We start from the raw sequence: 20280 nt of genomic DNA on the forward strand, positions 1-20280 counted from the left end.
GTTCTTTTTAATTACTTTGAACTTGTTTGCTGAAGTGTCCATTACCAAGAAGCTCATTTGAGTTTTTTGGTGTGGGGGAGTATGGCCATTCAGAGAAAATATTCTAATAGGAAAGAAATTGCTACTAGTTTATGTCAGTTTTTGTATTTTTTTGTAATAAAACTGTTTGTTTACATTTTGTTTCATACGACACGTTATGAAAGCTCACGCGACATTTGATTAAATTGAAATATCTCTATGCCACCTCCATAGTACGAATATGTACAGTAGAACCCTGCTTATCCGAGCTCCGGTTATCCGAGCCTACGAGCCTCGTTATCGGAGCTACTATTTTTATAAAAAAAAAACATGTAAAAATGTGTTTTACCAACGCGATATACTGTTAAGCTATTACATTGACGTCTCTGGCAAGTTTGAAATCTAAACTTGCCAGAAACGTCGATAAAATAGAAAAATAAAATCTATGTAAGTACCGAGCTATGCGCCTGAATGATATGCAATACCAGAGCAAAAGGGTTTGTCAATGTACCTATTTCGTATCCGAGGTTTCACTTTCGAGGTGGTTCCTCCTCCGACTACCTTGGGTACTACCGCACATCCTTTTGCATACCATCCGGGCGTAAAGCTTGATAATAGATGGATCTTGTGTCAATCTGATGGCTGCGTTCTATACTAGCTTCGTTCAATCGTAAGTAGCGATTGTGTCGACTAGTGGTCAAGTGGTCGTTGTTCAATGGAGCAAGTTGAAATCGATCGAAACTAGTCGAAACCGATCCAGTTCGAAAGCAGGATTCATTTCTACCACACTAACACACATGCAGCGTGTGTGTCAGACAGAGAGCATGTTATTGTTTCGTTTTTGCCATTTCATTTTCGTCAAGTGCTCTGGATGTTTGGATTCAGTCGGCAGTCGGTTCTGTGTGTTTCGAGTCGGAGGGATTGTCGTTGTGCTAACTCTTCCTGCAATTATTGCTGTGCTGTGCGGTAGAAGACGTTTGCACTTGCCCCGTGGTACCTTATAGATTTATTTGAATGGAAAATAAACTTCCAAAATCTGCTTTTTGTAAAAAAAAAATCTTACTGTAGGTATTTTTGTAGCGTTTAAATAGCTGTAGGAAGCTGACGCTTTGAAGGGAAACTAGGCTATTGATACTAAAACTGTCGCCTTTGTTTTTGATTATAAATATTGAACAATAAATGGCTGTTTTATCCTGTTTAAAATTACCAGCACAAGGGGAAGAGTCAATTCACCTGACTAATTAAAAAAAACTTGAAAATATCGTTTTTGTCCAATTAGCCCCCAGTAAATGTAAAGGGCTTGATTTAAGAATAAGCAGGAACACGGTGTTGAAATTTGTTAACATACTTGACTCGCTAACAGTTCGAATATATCACTTGAAAATTCATTTCACAAACCTAAAAAAAAACAATCCATTCAATTGGCCCCCAGTGATAAAAAATTAACGATTTCATAAACCGCAAATATACATGCACTGGAGCATAGGGGAGCAGAATGGTATTGAAATATGTTAACATTACTCCTTTCTAACTGTTTGAATTAAAAAAAATGTCCACTTCCGAGTTATCTAAAAAAATAATATTAAAAATGGTTCATAGGAAAATAATAAAAGGTCACAATTCTCTTATTGTTGACCGGAATCCATATTAGCTGGTTTTCTAGCCCGTTACGAAACGCCTCGAAATTTTCCCGTGATCTGTTTAGGTCTGTCTAGAAATTCGTGTGCAAAACGCACAAAACACGGATTAGTATTGGTGTAAGTATGTTCAACGGACGACCTGGTTGAAATCGATCAATGTCAATTGGAAAGAGCCAGATTATCAACTGTCAAAATCCATTCCTACTTGTTTCGACCTATTTCAACCTGTTTGGACTTTTTGGATATATGATTTTAATTTTAAATAAAACTTGTTTGATGCTGAAAAGCACTTGCTTTGCATTAAACAATTATTTAATTAGGTTTTGTTTCACTCTGACAAATTCTTGCATGTTCAAGCGTATCAAGTCGCTCAAATTTCGTTGAAGTTTTTTAAGCTGATGAATAAAAATGGTTAGATCAATGGTTGTTCTTAAAAATAGCTTAAATAACAGATTTAAATTTTGGGTTGTTCCCATGGACCGAATAACATTTTTACTAAGTTTAAAGCTGACAGACTGGTATTGGATAATCTAGCTGGTGTATTCGATTTCGATGTTTACTTTTGAGTCTGCAGCAATTAACTCAGAAGACTTAAATTTAGCACCTAAACAACTGAGTTACATGACTCGCTACACAAAGCTGATCATCTCGAGTTAAAATTTTAACGATTACTAATCATTTCAACAATTGCTGATTTTTTGTCGAACAGTAAAAAAACGATAGGGGAGAGTGGGGATAATTGATCCCTTTTTCTTATTTTCACCATATCTTTTTGGAAAAATTAACAACTCGCTCTCTTTTACATTTTCTGACAGCGTGTAACTTCAAGTTTCTATGCTCCTAAAATTAGAACGATACTTGAACCCCTAGATGAACTGAACTGAAGCATTTTCGTGGGAGTAAAAAAATTGCGATTTTTTTGAAGTTAGGTTAGACTTGATCCTTTATTCGAGAAGCCCTAATCCATGGAAAAAATCAAACAAAACCCCAAGATAGAATGTTAATTGACTATTTTGGTCATGTTTGTTCTCATTTCACAATCTATAATTGTCAGAAAAAAAAATCAATAGCTTATTCTCAACCCTTATGACATTGCATAATTACAGGCGCAATTTTTCTATAAACAAGAGAAAGTCAATTATTTAAGACCTTTTCTTCAGATAATTGATAGATGAATATTAGCTATTGGATAAATATTAGTAATCTCGTAATCAGCAATGACCACGATCTATTGAGAAGAAGAATATACCGGGATCATTTGTATCCATATATTAGGGATCAATTATACCCAAAATCAACATTTTAGAAAACTTTTTCCTGAAAAAAGTTGGGAGTTTTCCATCTCTTTGAAAATATGGTATTTTGAAGTTAATTTTACACTCGATGTATAGGAATAAATATTTTTGTTATAATATTTCCATGTTAGGAACATTTTAAAATGATGAAAAAAGATCTTCAAGTCACATTTTGTGAAATTTTTCAAACAAAGTTGAATAACCCAAAAACTTATTTTGTTAAAAAATTTTTAGCTTTAACCATTGCTGTTTTGTTTTATTTGGCACATTTTTCTAGAAAATTTGATCTTTGTACGACATTCCAGTTTGGAGATATAGCTAAGGAATCATGTATCCCCAGGGATCAAGTATCCTCATTCTCCCCTACAGAAAACGATACAGCGAATTTCAGTCTTCCTCCCCCAGATCTCAATGAACTCTTTTTGGTGTCGCGGGATATGGTAACCCTAGTCTATGTTCATGCCCGACTACATTTCTTCCCAAGTAACCAATAAGCCGTGAAAAATGGCCCTAGTTCAACTCTATATTAGAATATAGAAAATTCCTTTCCAGGCCAAACAGCTTTTAAATACAAATAAGTGCTGCCCAAAACCCGGGTTTGGACTGTAAATCGGCCGATATAAAGCCTGTGAGAAACTGTCAAAATATAAATTCAGTGGGTACAACCCACTGGGGGAAAAAGGATAATAAAAAAAAATGTTTATGTTTCGTAATGTTCTTGCTTTATATATCTTTCTCTTCCTCGCTCTAGCCTTTTCAACCCAGAGGACTGAACCAGCTGTCAAATCGCATACAAACGCACCGTACCAAATTTTTGGTACCAGAACGTCAGTGTGGTTCCCGAAATTAAACACTTCACCCCATAACAGACTCGAAATAGGGTAACATTTTGGTTGCCGAACGCATCTGTTGTTGTCATAGTGCAAATTTCTAATCAATTTTAACAAGGATTATACTGAAAACTCTGCGTTGGATTATTAAAAAATTGCCTCTTGTTGCAATGAAGACGGCCATGTTGCCCATATACGTGTTTCACTCGTTTCAGTTTTCTTCTTCCTGCGGGTTTCTTGACTGAAAACTAGGTACGGAAATGTTTGCTTTCTTCAGCCCTTTGTTTCAACCCCCTTAATCTACTTAGGTTAGAAGCTGGAATCGAACCTGTGAATTTTGCAGCTAAACATTTAATCTAGGGTTACCATATTCCGCAATGCTGAAAAGAGTAGAATGATAAAAAAAAAAATTCCAAAAGAGTAAGATAAACGTTAAGAAAATCAAAATAAAACTGATTTATTTGAAGTCGTTCAAATGCTGTCAATTTATTGGGAGTAAAAGGTAAGATTATGTATTCCAGATTGCATGCTTTTTCAAAGAAAAAAAAGATAAAGCCCGGTCCGGCCCAGTTTTCCAGATATCGAGGTCTGGATGCTCGGATTTATCCAAAATCTAAGTAAAATTCCATAACAACACTTTTTTACATATTGCATGGTTTTTTGAGCTTGTTTCATCGAAATACACGGGCAAAAAAAATTTTGGAAATGTAAAATTTGAACTGAATACCACTGATTTTTTCTTTTGAATTTTCATGAGAAAAGCATGGATTTTGGTCAGATTTGCTTGGATATTGCCCGGTTTTTTAATTGAAAATTTTAAAATCCAATGCCCGGATTTTGCAAGGTTTTTGAGTTGAAATGCCTGGATTTGCTCGACCCGAAATCGCTTAGAAAATATTCTGGATAACTTTGGTATGACGTATATGATAATTACAAATTTTCTCATAATTTTTTTTTTCAACTAATGAACAGAGAAAGGTCAGGGACTGAATATTCCTATTTGGATTATTCGGTACAAAAGTTTTATTACATGTTATGCTGACAAACCGCACCAAACCCGATAGATACTTGGTTTCAAAATGAGAATTTAGGCGCGTTTATTTCCTTTGAACAAACTATATGTTAGATTTGTGCGCTCCAAAGCATTTGAGTATATTGCTTTTGTTTTCTTTGATAACTGTTCGGGGATTTATTGCATACTCAAAGATGCTTTTTGCGCTCACTGTTAATAACGATTCAAACATGCCTTCATAAATTCGGGATATTTAGGCAAGGTAATGAACATTTTTATAAGTTGTCTTGCTTTTGTATTTCTTGTAAAAATGTGGTAAACAGACTCCAAATACTGAAACAAACAAGTTCATTTTTCTGATTAAATAGCTCTCATTAAAAAAAGAGTACATTTCGTAAAATTTCACAAAAAGAAGAGTACGCTCATTTTTTGATCGAAAAAGAGTACATGTACTCTTAAAAGAGTACGTATGGTTACCCTAATTTAATCGGCCACTTTGCTGAATAGTCCATCATATCAACTCAGGAGTCTGCGAAAATTTGCCATATTTAAATACAAGAACTTGAAACACATTTCCGTTTCTTACCCAATAATTGTTAATTGTATTAAATATTTAAATAAACATGAATGCTGAACACTTGTTTCTTATTGAAACAGAACTTTTGTTATATTTGATTGATATTTCACTTGAACTTAATCAAAGAAAACAAATAATTTTTACATCAAATCACTTAGTTTATTGAACTTCAAAAACGGAAAACGAAATTACTATTCTGGACACTTTCTACTTTCCACATATCACTGAAATTATCTTCCAATCGGGGAAGCTCAGACTGCAAATCGCCGGTGGTGTTCCTGTGGGACCATTAGTAATACGAAGCGATTTTTTTTCTGCTGCTACCGGGCCGCGGGTTTCGGGTGTTTTCCAGCGTATCATCCTTGTAATTGACAGCAAGATGATCCTGTGGGAAAGACAAGTTGAAAAAAAAAATTTACGACTGTACACCTAGGTCTTTTTTTACACTGATATACGTACCGCGTAAAAAAAAACCGTGTAAAAAAAAAACCGTGCTAATTGCGGAAAACCGTGTAAAAAACGAACTTTAAATTTATGCGGCTTTGAAACTTGAAACAAGAAGACATGTAACTAGACACTTCAGACCTTAGACATGACACCTGAGACATGGGATTTGACACCTGAAACTTGAGACTTTATACTTAACACATGAGACCTGAGATCTGAGACTTGCGAACTGGTACCTTAGACTTGAGACCTGACAATTGAGACATGAGACCTGAGAACTGATACGTGAGACCTGAGACTTTCGACATGACACCTGAGACCTGAGACCTGAGACCTGAGACCTGAGACCTGAGACACAAAACATGAGACCTGAGACATTAGACATGAGACATGAGACCTGGGTCCTGAGACATGAGACCTGAGACATGAGACATTAGACATGAGACATGAGACATGAGACATGAGACATGAGACATGAGACATGAGACATGAGACATGAGACATGAGACATGAGACATGTGACTTGAGACCTGAGACATGAGACAAAAGACATGAGACATTAGACCTGAGACATGAGACATGAGACATGAGACATTAGACATTAGACATTAGACATGAGACATGAGACATGAGACATGAGACATGAGACATGAGACATGAGACATTGGACATGAGTCTTGAGACTGAGACTTGAGACCTGAGACATGAGACATTAGACATTAGACATTAGACATTAGACATTAGACATTAGACATTAGACATTAGACATTAGACAATAGACATTAGACATTAGACATTAGACATTAAACATGAGACATGAGACATGAGACATGAGACATTAGACATTAGACATGAGACATGAAACATGAGACATTAGACATTAGACATTAGACATGAGACATAAGACATTAGACATTAGACATAAAACATGAGACCTGAGACCTGAGACATGAGACCTGAGACATTAGACATTAGACATGAGACTTGAGACCTGAGACATGAGACATGAGACATTAGACATTAGACTTGAGACATGAGACATTAGACCTGAGACATGAGACATGAGACATTAGACATTAGACATGAGACATGAGACATGAGACATGAGACCAGAGACATGAGACATGAGACCTGAGACCTGAGACATGAGTCCTGAGACATGAGACATGAGACATAAAACATTAGACATGAGACATGAGACATGAGACATGAGACATGAGACATGAGACATGAGACATGAGGCATGGGTCTCAGGTCTCAAGTCTCCGGTCTCAGGTCTAATGTCTTAGGTCTAATGTCTCAGGTCTAATGTCTCATTTCTCATATCTCAGGTCTTATGTCTCATGTCTCATGTCTCAGGTCTCATGTCTCAGGTCTCATGTCTCAGGACTCATGTCTCAGGTCTCAGGTCTCATGTCTCATGTCTCTGGTCTCATGTCTCATGTCTCATGTCTCTGGTCTCATGTCTAATGTCTAATGTCTCATGTCTAATGTCTCATGTCTCAAGTCTAATGTCTAATGTCTCATGCCTCATGTCTCAGGTCTCAAGTCTTATGTCTAATGTCTAATGGCTCAGGTCTCAGGTCTCAGGTCTCAGGTCTCAGGTCTAATGTCTCATGTCTCAGGTCTAATGTCTCATGTCTCATGTTTCAGGTCTCATATCTCATGTCTCATGTCTAATGTCTCATGTTTCATGTCTCAGGTCTCATGTCTCAGGTCTCAGATCTCATGTCTCATGTCTAATGTCTCAGGTCTAATGTCTCATGTATCATGTCTCATGTCTAATGTCTCAGGTCTAATATCTCATGTCTCAGGTCTCAGGTCTCAGGTCTCAGGTCTCAGGTCTCAGGTCTCAGGTCTCAAGTCTCATGTCTCAGGTCTAAAGTCTCATGTCTCGTGTCTCGTGTCTGAGGTCTCAGGTCTCATATTTCAGGTCTCATGTCTCAGGTCTGATGTCTCATGCCTCAGGTCTCAGGTCTCATGTCTCAGGTCTCAGGGGTCTCATGTTTCACGTTCTTAGTCTCAGAGCTTAAATTTCCCCAACTTCAAAAACATTCTAAGTGTTTTCCTTTGAAAAGGACTTATATTTTCTCTCAAAAACCGTGTTAATTCGCGAAAACCGTGTAAAAAAAAACCGTGTTAATTCCCGAAAACCGTGTAAAAAAAGCCGTGTAAAAAAAGCCGTGTAAAAAAAACCGTGTAAAATAAAACCGCGTAAAAAAAACCTAGGTGTATTTGCAATCCAAAATTAACTAAAAAAAAACAGAAAACTTACTTTGTTCTCCCAAGTTTAAAAAAGTATCGACAAAGTAAACAAATACGCAGCTCTTCTTCTTCCAGAACCAAGTCGTTTTATTCTGCCTCATGAATGACAGACACAAAGCCCTCCCACATGCTTTGACGTGAATGTCATCCAACTTCTACCCACAGGGCCTGAAAGCCTTAATACACTGCTTTATATGCCAATTTAGAGCCTACTCTACGGCTTCAAACTCATAGAGCCTATTGGCATTTGGAAATACTGAACACGGCTTATAGGCACTGAAATGCTATTATTCGTCCCAAATGCGGCTCATAACAGTGCTTAATGGTTTGTTGGGTTATTTTATATCTTTTCTGCACGCTAAATTCATGTGTTTTAAAACAGTTGATTATAATCAATTAGATTTCATACTGAATCAGCATAACTTGTACACATCTTCAATAAAATAACCAATAAGGATCATTATCCATAATTTCCGATAACCCCAACTATCCATCACTACATAGTGTTCTAACCTTTTCATAATTGTGTATATTAAGACGCAAAGCATTAAACTAGTCAATTGATGAGTTGCATCTACCAATCTGCGATTGTAATGTTTCTTCAGTTTTACCGAAGGTAATGAAAAAACATTTCACAATCAAATTATCGGGCATGCTCCCTCAGGAACACAAATAATTCCCAACATTATCAGTCCAATTCACACGCCACAAGGGAACGCAATTATTTGTTGTTCGCTAGTGGTTCATCTCCATTCGACAATTCATAGCAATGCGTTATCAGTTGACCGAACATCCGGTTTTTTTTCTGTTGATAATATCAATTGTTGACTTCACAGAATCATCAATATTTATACTTTAGCGTGGAATGTAAACAACGACGACGAAAAAAAAAATATTCCACTGCCACAACCCAAAAGGAAGGAAAAGTCGAAATCTGCGAGAGGCGAACAAATTATGCAATGTGTACAAGCACAGGCGGAAGCCACTGGTGGGTTGTTCTCTTTTTTTGGAGGTTGACGTTAATGTTGTTATTGTAGTCGCCTCCACGGGACACGCCCGACCACATCCGGAACACAGCCATTATATGTGATATCATAAATGATGCCACACAGCGACTTCCCGCCGGCATTTTTTTCCCGGCACCATTCCAGACCCAAGTCAGACACCGACCGACAACAGACCAAACTAAGGCAAAGGGAAAACCCAAATTTAATTCCACCTTAATTGTGTCACCAAGGTTTTCTGCACACTGTTTTCCCATGAGAAAATTTCGTTTACGGTTGAAGGATGAAAACTGCAAAAGGCTCTGCCCACATCCCTATCTCGGGGTTTTAGGGTAGAAAAATTACCAAGAAACTTGGAATTTATCGTCCACGAAAACTTTCCAGGAAACATAACTTTTTTGCTATCTACTTTCCGCCTGAATTTATAGACACAAATCGCCAGGGCATGGCATGGAAACTAGCTAGCTTGTGGTCCCGAACCACAGCCTCCGAATGGACGGCAAGGATAGAGCAAGGAATTCAATTCAAAGTAGATAGCATAGCATAAAGTTTTGCTCCTTCTGACGGATTTTGACCAGTACCTTCCTTCCGGGCGCCCACGCACCGACACGCTCCTCCAGCAATCTTCGAATGCGCTGTGCTTACGGCCGGCTTTTTCGGGGGCGGCAACCTTTAAATTTCATTTACACTTGACAGACCGAGATTTTCTTTCTGGCGAGGATCTAATTTAGCGGCAAACTTTCCACTCTTGCATATTCAATTTTTCACCAAACATACGCTGATCCCGGACGGACGTGCCAAAAACTTTCATTTCTGATTTTGTTCTCTCTCTCTCTATCTTTTTATTCCTTTCAGTATGCGCCGGGAATCCTGATGCTAAGCGTCTCTACGATGATCTGCTGAGCAACTACAATAAACTGGTCCGACCCGTAGTTAACGTTACGGACGCCCTCACAGTCAAGATTAAGCTCAAACTGTCGCAACTTATTGATGTGGTAAGTGGCTTTGTCTGGTTTTTCATTTGAATCTGGCTAGCATCATGACAGGTGAGCCTCCGGTGAGACTTCTGGTGGAACCAGAATAAATTCATTGCAGTAAAAAAACCTTCTACTGAGAAAAAAAACTTAGGTAGATAGAAATGATTTATTTATTACGTAAACAGGAGAGAATAAGTACAAAGAATGGGGTAAAAATGGTTGCGACCAAATACCTATCACAGGAAATATCAATTTAGTCGTAATTTTCCAATTCTTTTCAAAATGAATTCAAGATTAACTCTTTTTATGATTGGCAGCAGTGAAAACTGCTGAACCAATCTAGACCAAACTCTTTTTTTGCCGTCTTCTTGGATGTTGAAGGAACCGTCTGCTTATCCATCCTGGTGATGCTCTCACTACAAGAATCGTTAAACGAATGAACCCAAACGAGCTGGGTACGCTCTTTTTATAGCGTCAAATATCCGAGCGTCAGAGAAATGGGCGGAGCTAAATCTATGGGTTAATTCTCTCTGGATTAAAAGAGATAAAAGAGAGGATTTTTCGATCGGAACCTTTACTGCATTGAATGCATATGGATGACATGTTCTATTGAACAATTTACTTTCCGCTTCCTCATCTATATTCCCTGCAAATTTCAAAACCTTTTTTTGTTTTTTTTTGTATGATTTGAACATTATGTTTTTGGTGGATCGTTTTTAAATAATCTGTGTGCAATGTTCACTTCTAGACTTAAGGGCCGTTCACTAATTACGTAAGCATGATTTTGGAAATTTTCAACCCTCCCTCCCCCCCTGGTAAGAAAAAGTAAGATTTTTCAAAACCCCCCCTCCCCCCCATGTAAGATCTTACGTTTTTTATTGTTTGAGAAATTGACAATTTTTTTTTTCAAAAATAGTAATTTCGGCATTCTCGTAATCCGGATCATGATCTGATGAGTTTTTAATGACTCCCGAAAGAAAGGGGACGATTCCAAGCATTAGCAGATGTTGAAAAGTGATGATTTATTGTGAAATTCAAAGCACCAGTATGACATATGTACCAATGCTACGCTTGTCGCCTCAGCATGACATCAATCTAAGGGTGCTGCATACATTTAGGGGTAAAAAAATACTACAAAAAGTTTTACTATCTGAAATCATAAAAATAAATGTTTGGATGGATGAACTTTTGATTGTAGCAGACGCGTGATGCAAAGTAATCATTTTCTAGCATATGGAAAAGAGATTTACAAGGTGTGAATTTGATTTGAATTTTGGTTGCATCTTACCCCAGACTACGTGTCTGATTTATAAAAATATTTATAAAAAAGTTGGTGATTGTTGGAGAAATTTCAAAAGCATTGGAAAAATACCAACAGCATTGGTATAAAATAATAAAATCATTTTTCACACTTTCAATGTTCCGAAAATTACAATGTTTGGCACAAATCTAATGATGGGAATATGTTTGCTTAAGTGTATCAACACTTCCGAGACTCTTTGTTGATTTACAGCAAGCAAGGCCTCACAGTAGTAAAAACAAAACAAACAAAAACTTTGATGATGCTCCATTTGATGAAATTTTTACTACTCAGAAAATAGCCCAAACCTCGCAACATTTTCGGAAATATCAACGGTTCATTAGACTTTTTATCGACCACCGGATGCAAAACCAACGATTTTTTGGTCAATGGGCTTAAACAACAAACGTTTCGAAATTAAAGTTGCTTGGTCGGGTAAAACGGACACATAAGTTTCTCCAGGTATTTGAAATTTTCCATCGGTTTAATCATCCATATACTTTTAAAAAACCTTGGTAAGAGCAACTGTTGGTTGAAAAGCACTCAGAATCTCAAATAGTCTAGAAAAATTGTTAAAAAAGCGGCTATAAAATACGGAATTCAAACCACGTCTTTTCGGCTAGCGGATTCCATTTTGGTTAAAAACATTCTCAAATGCTTAATTCACAATAATATGTGCTTATGTCGCAATTTTTCCGGCAATATCTAACTGTTTTAAGCAGTGTCCGTTTTACCCGAGCATATTTTAAAAGTGTAATTTGCAAACATGTTTTAGATCGCTATAAAACCAGTCTTGATGAAGGAAATTTACTTATGCCAATGATAAATGCGATAGCAAAGATTCCTAAACTGCTCAGCTGCGCAAAAACTGTGATGAAAAAAGCAATATCTGGTTTGCAATCTTACCCGACTTTCCCCTATATCGATTGCTCGATTTTTTAACTTAATGTTTAAAAACGCGAGCAAAGTATTAAAAATGCTGAGAACTGTCAAAGTAATTATTTAATGCGAGGAAATGCAATGAGGGAATATAACAATATTTGTTTAAAATGAATCTCAGTGGAAGAATATTCCTTTTAAAAGATCCATAATTGACGTTATGAAAATCTTATGATTTAAAAGAATTATTTATAAATAAAAAAAAACTAAGAATACGACTAAAACTACATAATTTAAATCAAATTTATTGTTAAGAAAATTGAAAAAAAGGACTGAAATAAGTGGTTTGTTGATCATCGGTTTAGGGTATCTTTGTAGTATTGCATAAGTTTGGACTTAAAAATATTTCTGTAGGAACTGTTTTTAATTTTGTAGGACGAATGAAGGAAATTCGACGTAGGACAAAACAAGTTGAACTTGTACTGCGCATCAAATGATGAGATTGACGAGTATTTTGATATCGCAAACCCGCATTGAATCTTAAGTGTTGATTATTGACTGTTTGAAGAGTTTAGGTTATCAAAAACATAGGTTTTTGTTTGTAGATCACAAAGTATGAAGAGAGGTAATACCGTCAACTGGGGCAACATGCAACACTTTTCAACTTCAATGGCTTCTAAAATCTTAGTGCTTACAGATAACCATACCTCTTGTACATCAAAAGTTTTAAGGTTGATGGGACATCAAATCGACGCAGTCAGAAAAATTATTGGTTGTACCAGTTATTTTTAAAATTACAAAAACATGCGATTTTCACCCTACTAAGAAAAAGGGGTGAGTTGCAACAACCTTTGTTTTTCATGAAAAATCAAATGAAAAAGTTTGGAAATTTTCAGCTTTTGATACATTTGTGATGCCATAACGCATAAAGCACCAATTGCAGTAATTTTTAGTTTTTTTTCGAAGTAAATTTTAACATTTTTTTCTGTCAAAAATGTTTTTAAGGAAAAAGTGGAAATTTGCTGCATACATTTAGGGGTAAAAAATATGACAAAATATTTTATTAGCTTAAATCGTGAAAAAAAATCTTAGGGTGGATGAAATTTTAATGTAAACAAACGCATAATGCAAAACAATCATATCCCAGCGTATGAAAACGAAATTTATGAGGTTTAGTTCTGATTTTCATTTTGTTGCATTTTGTCCTAGACAGGTAACTGAATTATAAAAATATTTATTTAAAAAAACTCGGCTATTGTCTGAAAAATATTTCTATACCAACAGTGTTGGTATAGGATAGTAAAAGCAATATAAAGTTTGTAGGTGATATCATTAAGCCAATCCGTCATACTGGGTAAAGTTTTTTACGGCAGCGAAAGAATGTTAAAATTTGTACATATATTGCTCGATATTTTAAATTTTTTATGAGAACCAAAAACGTTTAAAAACTCTTTCACGATGTTTAAAACTATGTCATCATCATTTTATTATCATTCAATGATAACTTTATTACAGCAAATTAAAAATTATTAAACAAAAGCTTTTCGTCTAGAATTATTCCTTGATAGGTACTTGAAGTTGGTAACCTTCTCTATAGTTGTTTTGGATAGATTGAGATCGCAATAAAGTATAATTTTTTTTACTGGGAGAGTGAAAAATCATGTTCTTCTTTTCAGCAAGATTGAAGGTAGCTGAAAAATATTTGTAAAGGAGTTTTAAATCTTCTTCCATGTTGATGATAATAGCATTAGGACAGTTTTCAGGATAAAGTAATGCTGTATCATCGGAAAATGGACGAGGTATACCACGCAGCGGTTATTTGTTGATATCTCTTGAATATTTTTCTTAAAGTTTAAAGTATAATAAATATTTCACCCGAAGACCGCATCTCGACAACATGCAACAGTTAAGATGACAAAGTTATTAATTTTTTAAAATGGGATAACATTTTAAGGGTGGTATTCATCACTGTCAAAATGTTCGACCGCCCGACCGGAACACCCAATTTGAAATGCGTGTTATTTCGTCAAATAAAGACCGATTTCAACCAATTTTCAAGATATTTACAAATATTTGGTTGCGAATATTATTCACATGATGGTTTGGAAAGCAGTCCTGGCCAAACGGTGGGGGAGATTTGGATAACTGATCTCCTTTTGCTGTTTTCTTCGTATTTTTCAGGGACTACTTACCAATTAATAAACCAACTGAAACTTAATTGTTTTTGCTGAAAAAATTTAAGACTCTTGGTTTTATGATTATAAACAACTTTTGTCCAACGAAAAAAAAAAATCTTTTTGGCATTTTATAAAATTGCATAACCACAGGGGCTTAAGAACTTGGCTTTCAGTACTTTTTCGGATGTAGTTTTTGCACACTTCAATCTGTCTCATGGCTAAAATTATACATAGTTTTTGTTAAAATCAAGAACTGAGATATTTCAACGCATATGAAATGTGAATATTAACATATTTTTCGAATTGTTATCGTCGTTTTCCTACCCCGCCTTATGACAAGATTTATGTTTCATTTCGGCTGCCTACCTTACTTGGGTTATATTTTTAATTTTCTTTGTAAAAAGGACTGTAACTGATACTGAAAAAAAGAGTCAAAAATCTTAAAACAATATTGTTATGAGACACGTTGTAGTGTGTAAAAACTACAACTGAAAAAGTACCGTAATCGGGGTAACTTTGATCAACTTGAAATTTTTGAAGATAATCTTCATAACTAAGTCTGAAATCAAAACTCTAAAATATGTTTTATTCGTTGGAAGGCCTCTAAATTGAGTTTCATATAGACTAAATCAGGATTGTAGTTGGTTATTTTTTTATATTTCTTTAAATCAAATTTCAGAGTTTTAAAATTTCTTTTTTTCGAAGACTCACGAACAAACCGATAAAAACCTGATAAAATGATAGCATTTAGAAGCAATTGGGTTGTTTTTATGAAAGTTTAACTTTTTTCTTCTGTATAGGTATAGTTTTAGAGATATTTTTTGGGTTATTCTATGATAATTTTTGTTTTGTTTATTTAAAAACTGACGTTTTCTATGAGAAAGCCTGAATGGAAAAAACAGCTAAAAACACTATCAAATGGTTAAGTTTAAATTAAATAAAGAACAAAGGAACATTGGAAGAATTGCATGAAGGTAAAGTTTCATTTGTTTTTGAGGCCAAAAAATATTGAGAAATGATTATGATGTTTGCCCCTAGATGTATGCAGCAACATTGTCCATCTTTTGAGTATAGGGGCCGTTCAAATATTACGTAACGCAGTTTTCGAGCATTCCCCCCTACGTAACACATTAATCTAGGAATTTCTAAGCAAAATCCACAAAGCGTAACAAACTGCTATACCCCCTCCCCCCCTAAAAGCGTTACGTACTATTTGAACGGCTCATATTTGTTTTTGAAAGAAAACGATGAAAACTCAATTGAGTTCAAACAAAAATTCACTGTTATTGATGTCTTAAGCCTTCTCTGCTAATTGGCATTAAATCAATAATTTTGAAGATGTTGAGATACGTTAAAAAAACCATTTAGTGATCAAAGTTACCCCAAAACATGAAATCTGGTTTATAACAAACATTTAGTAATTGCCACAAATGTCGTTTGAATATTCTGATATCAATGATCATGCTTTATACTCCTTACTTCAGTAAGTATTTTAAAACTTTTATGTGTAACAAAAAAGCAACCCCTTACAAAATATCCGAAAATGAATTAAAAAAGTGATAAATGTTCCCCCAGTTTACGGCACTAAAAGTAAGGTTCCTTGGCCCCTGCTTCTGTGATTTTAAAGCGAAAAAAAGAGGTTTTAGATGGTTAATTATCGCTGAAAGATATGAAGAAAACAGGAACAAGAGATCAGTATTCCAAATCTCCCCCAAAGTTTTACCAGGACTGCGCTCATGTTAATATGATTCGCAACCAAATTTTTAAAAATATCTAAAGATTTTGCAATCTGTCGCAACAAAAATGGTTGAAATCGGTCACTATTTTAAGTAATGACACCCTTTTCAAATTGAGTAGGATTCCGGTCGGGACGGTCGAATATTTTTATTCATCATTGACAATGATGAATACCATTCTAAAAAAATGTAATAACATATAGGATATATCCTATTTTTGAAGCTTAATAACTTTTTCATCTTAACTTATGTCGAAATGCGGTCTTCGGATGAAATATTTGTCATAATTTAAACTTTAAAAACCGTATTCAAGAGATATCGGTTCAAAGGGACCAAAGTTATTAATGAAAAACGGGTTTTTCATTTTTCTCCCGAAAAAAATCCCTTCCCGTGATCCGACCTGGCCCAAACTTGGCATGGGACTATGTACTAGGCCTAGGATCAATTTGAGCTTCCAGCGCATAACTTTTTCAAACTTCAGGTCATTTGGGCCACTCTAATGAACAGGCTCGTTATTTTATTTCCTACCATTTGTGAATTTAATTTTATTAAACAAACAAGCATGAATAAATTTAACATCAACCAATCCTAACAAACCAATTTCCATAAAACGGGGTACCGTCAACTGGGGCAACATGCAACACTTTTGAACTTCAATGGCTTCTAAAATCTTAATGCTTTCAGATAATCATATTTCTTGTACATCAAAAGTTTTAAGGTTGATGGGACACCAAACTGACGTAGTCACAAAAATTATTGGTTTTACCAGTTATTTTTAAATTTTCAAAAACATGCGATTTTCACCCTACTAAGAAAATGGGGTAAGTTGCAACAAACTCTGTAATTAATGAAAAATCAAATGAAAACGTTTGAAAATGTATAGTTTTTTATACATTTGTGATGTCATAACGCATAAAGCACCAATCGCCGTGATTTTTAGTTTTTTTTTCAAATTGAATTTTTTTCTATCAAAAATGTTTTTAAGAAAAAAGTGTTAATCTGATACATACATTTAGGGGTAACAAATACTAGAAAATATTCTATTAACATATATCAGGAAAATAAATCTTATGATGGATGAAATTTTGATATTAACAAAAGCATTATGCAAAACAATCATATCCCAGCATATGGAAACGCGATTTATGAGATTTAGTTCTGATTTGCATTTTGTTGCATTTTGCCCCAGACAGCTAACTGAACTATAAAAATATTTAATTAAAAAAATTTGGTGATTGTCCGAAAAAAAATTTTACACCAAAGTGTTGATGATAATGAAAGCAATATAAAGTTTGTAGGTGATATCATCAAGCCAATCCGTGATACTAGGTAAAGTTTTTCATGGCATCGAAAAATGTAAAAATTGGAACATCTATTGCTCGATTTTTTAAATTTTTATAATTACAATCAAAAACTTTCAGAAACTCTTTCACGATATTAAAAACTATGTCATCATCAATTTGTTATCATTCAATGGTAACTTTATTACAATATATTGAAATAAAAATTGAATGAGTGTTCTGGTATACAAATGTTGCATCTAACCCTGCTTTTGCATGATGCCCCGTTTGACGGTTACATTGATCACCGGGGTAAATTTGACCAACAATAAACTTTTCCACACTATCATCAATAACTCAGTATATAGTTTGAATTCTTGAAAACTGTTTTCTACGTTTGAATGCCTATTAATTGAGTATCAAATAGGCAAAATTTGGATTGCATTTAAAATTTTTTTCTGATAGTAAAAAATCTTATTTCAAAATCTTAAAATATCTATTTTTCAAAGCCCGCAAACAAACAGCTCTCGATTCCTAAAATCATTTAGAAGCAAACGGGTTGTTCAATGTGAAAGAACAACTTTTTTCTTTGTATATGAACAGTTATAGTGCTATTTTTATAGCCATTTAATGATAAATTTTTGATATTTAAAAAATAAGGACATTTTCCAAGAGTAAGCCCTTATTGGACTAATGGATAGAAACCCAATCAAATCGTTAACTTTGGAGAAAAAATGAAAATGGAAATAGTGGGAGGGCCTAGGAGAATGTGTGAAGGTAAAATTTCATTTCTATTTTGAAGCTCAAACTATTTTGCAATAATAATTATTTTTGCCCCTAAATATCGGCAGCATCGTTGTTTTTTTTCGGTTACAAATATTTTTAAAATAAAACGTTCAAAATCAAGGTTAAATTGATAAACTAGCATTAGTAAACATTATGGAGGTGTTTTGTATCCTTTATGATCAAGAAAACTCGTTAAAACCGCCACAATAGAGACTGATCAAGGTCACCCCAAAGCATCAAATTCTGATCAGAGACGAAAACGATTTTTAAATTTAATTTAAAGAGGTCTAATAAATTTCTGCATACATGTTTTACGTTCATAGGAGTCCAGTACTGGTTTTAAAAATATAAAACATGCCACATTCCCCTTAACAGAAAAAATAATTGAAATCTATTGAAAAAAGTGATCAATATTACCCCGGATTACGGTAGTGATAATTTTAGCGCGATAAGCGGCTTTGAGTATGCAATAAGTTATCAATATGTACACAATTTAGGTAATATGCTTAAAAGCGCACAGATCACAAATAGGGGAGAGTGGGGATACTTGATCCCCATTTCTTATTTTCACCATATCTTTCTGGAAAAAATTAGCAACTCGCCGTCTTTGACATTTTCTGACAGCTTGTAACTTAAAGTTTCTATGCTCCAAAAATTAGAACGATACTTGAACCCGTTGATGAACTAGAAGCATTTTCGTGGAAGTAAAAAAATTTCGATTTTTCTGAAGTTAGGGGAGACTTGATCCCCTATTGAAGGAGACTTGATCTTTTATTCAGGAAGCCGTAATCCTTGTATAAAAATCAAACAAAGCCCCAAGATAGAATGTTAATTGACTATTTTGGTCATGTTTGTTCTCATTTCACAATTTATAGCAGACATAAGAAGAAAATTCTATAACTTTGTCTAAACGCTAATTACATTGCATACTTCAAGGCGCTATTTTTTATAATTAAGAGAAAATTAATTATTTTTGCTCTTTTCTTCAGACAATTGTTTGATAAATATTAGTTTTTGGATAAATATTAGTAATTTCGAAATCAGCAATCATAACGATCAATTCAGAAGAAGAATATGCCGTTTGGAAGGGGGATCAATTGTACCCAACTCTAGGGGATCAATTGTACCCATAATCAACATTTTAGAAAACTTTTTCTGAAAAAAGTTGAGAGTTTTCCATTCCTTAAAAAATATGGCATCATGAAGTTCATTTTACGCTCGAACGATTGATACATTGGAACAAATATTTTTTTTCATAATTTTCCCATGTAAGGAACATTTTAATGTGATGGAAAAAGATCTTCAAGTTACATTTTGTGAAATTTTTCAAACAAAGCTCAATTACTCAAACAATTATTTTGTTAAAAATTTTTAAACTACAAGCATTGTTATTTTGCTCATTTTGGCACATTTTTCTAGAACATTTGATCTTTGTAAGACATTCCAGTTTCGAGATATAGCTAAGGAATCAAGTATCCCCAGGGATCAATTATCCTCATTCTCCCCTAATGATTATAAAGAAAATGTACGAGTTATTAAAAAAAAAATCTTTTTGCAATGGATTGATTTATAATTTTTTTTTGTGGTTTGTCAGCAAAACATCTACATACTGCAGTCTCTTCGAATAATCAAACTTTTGCACAACATCAACAAATTGATAGTATTTGATTGAATTGAAATATTTACCCCGCTTATTCGAGGTAGAACGGGCCAACTTACATAATAAGAAGTATGTACATCTTTTTCTTTCTATTTTGCATACCATCCGGGCGCAAAGCTAGATGATTAAATAGATCTTGTACCGAAGAAACCGGAGTTGGGGAAGGCGGGGTTCTTGACCTTTTGGGTGAACGATCTCAATGTACTCTTTTTGGTGTTGCGGGATCTGGTAACCCAATGCTAGCCCGCAATTATTTGGAAAATCAATAAAAAAAAAATGCAAATTGTGTTGAAAAAAATTTTTTATTTCTGTCTCCAACACGATATTTTTTGAGCAAGCTTTGCAAAAATAATCATGAAATGTTTTCGATGAGCTAAGATGATTTCTTTTTTTTTTT

The 20280-nt window shown here is 34.6% G+C and overlaps 1 protein-coding gene across 2 annotated transcripts in view; it reads left to right on the top strand.

The window, feature by feature from the left end:
* Positions 1–20280, top strand: part of LOC129739985 (acetylcholine receptor subunit alpha-like) — a 706505-nt gene that overhangs the window by 464966 nt on the left and 221259 nt on the right. For both annotated transcript variants that reach the window (XM_055731563.1, XM_055731562.1), the window contains exon 3: positions 9944–10083. In XM_055731563.1, coding sequence (XP_055587538.1) covers positions 9944–10083 — 140 coding nt within the window. The remainder of the gene's footprint in view (positions 1–9943; positions 10084–20280) is intronic.

The sequence above is a fragment of the Uranotaenia lowii genome, chromosome 1, assembly GCF_029784155.1.
Source record: "Uranotaenia lowii strain MFRU-FL chromosome 1, ASM2978415v1, whole genome shotgun sequence".
Lineage (NCBI taxonomy): Eukaryota > Metazoa > Arthropoda > Insecta > Diptera > Culicidae > Uranotaenia > Uranotaenia lowii.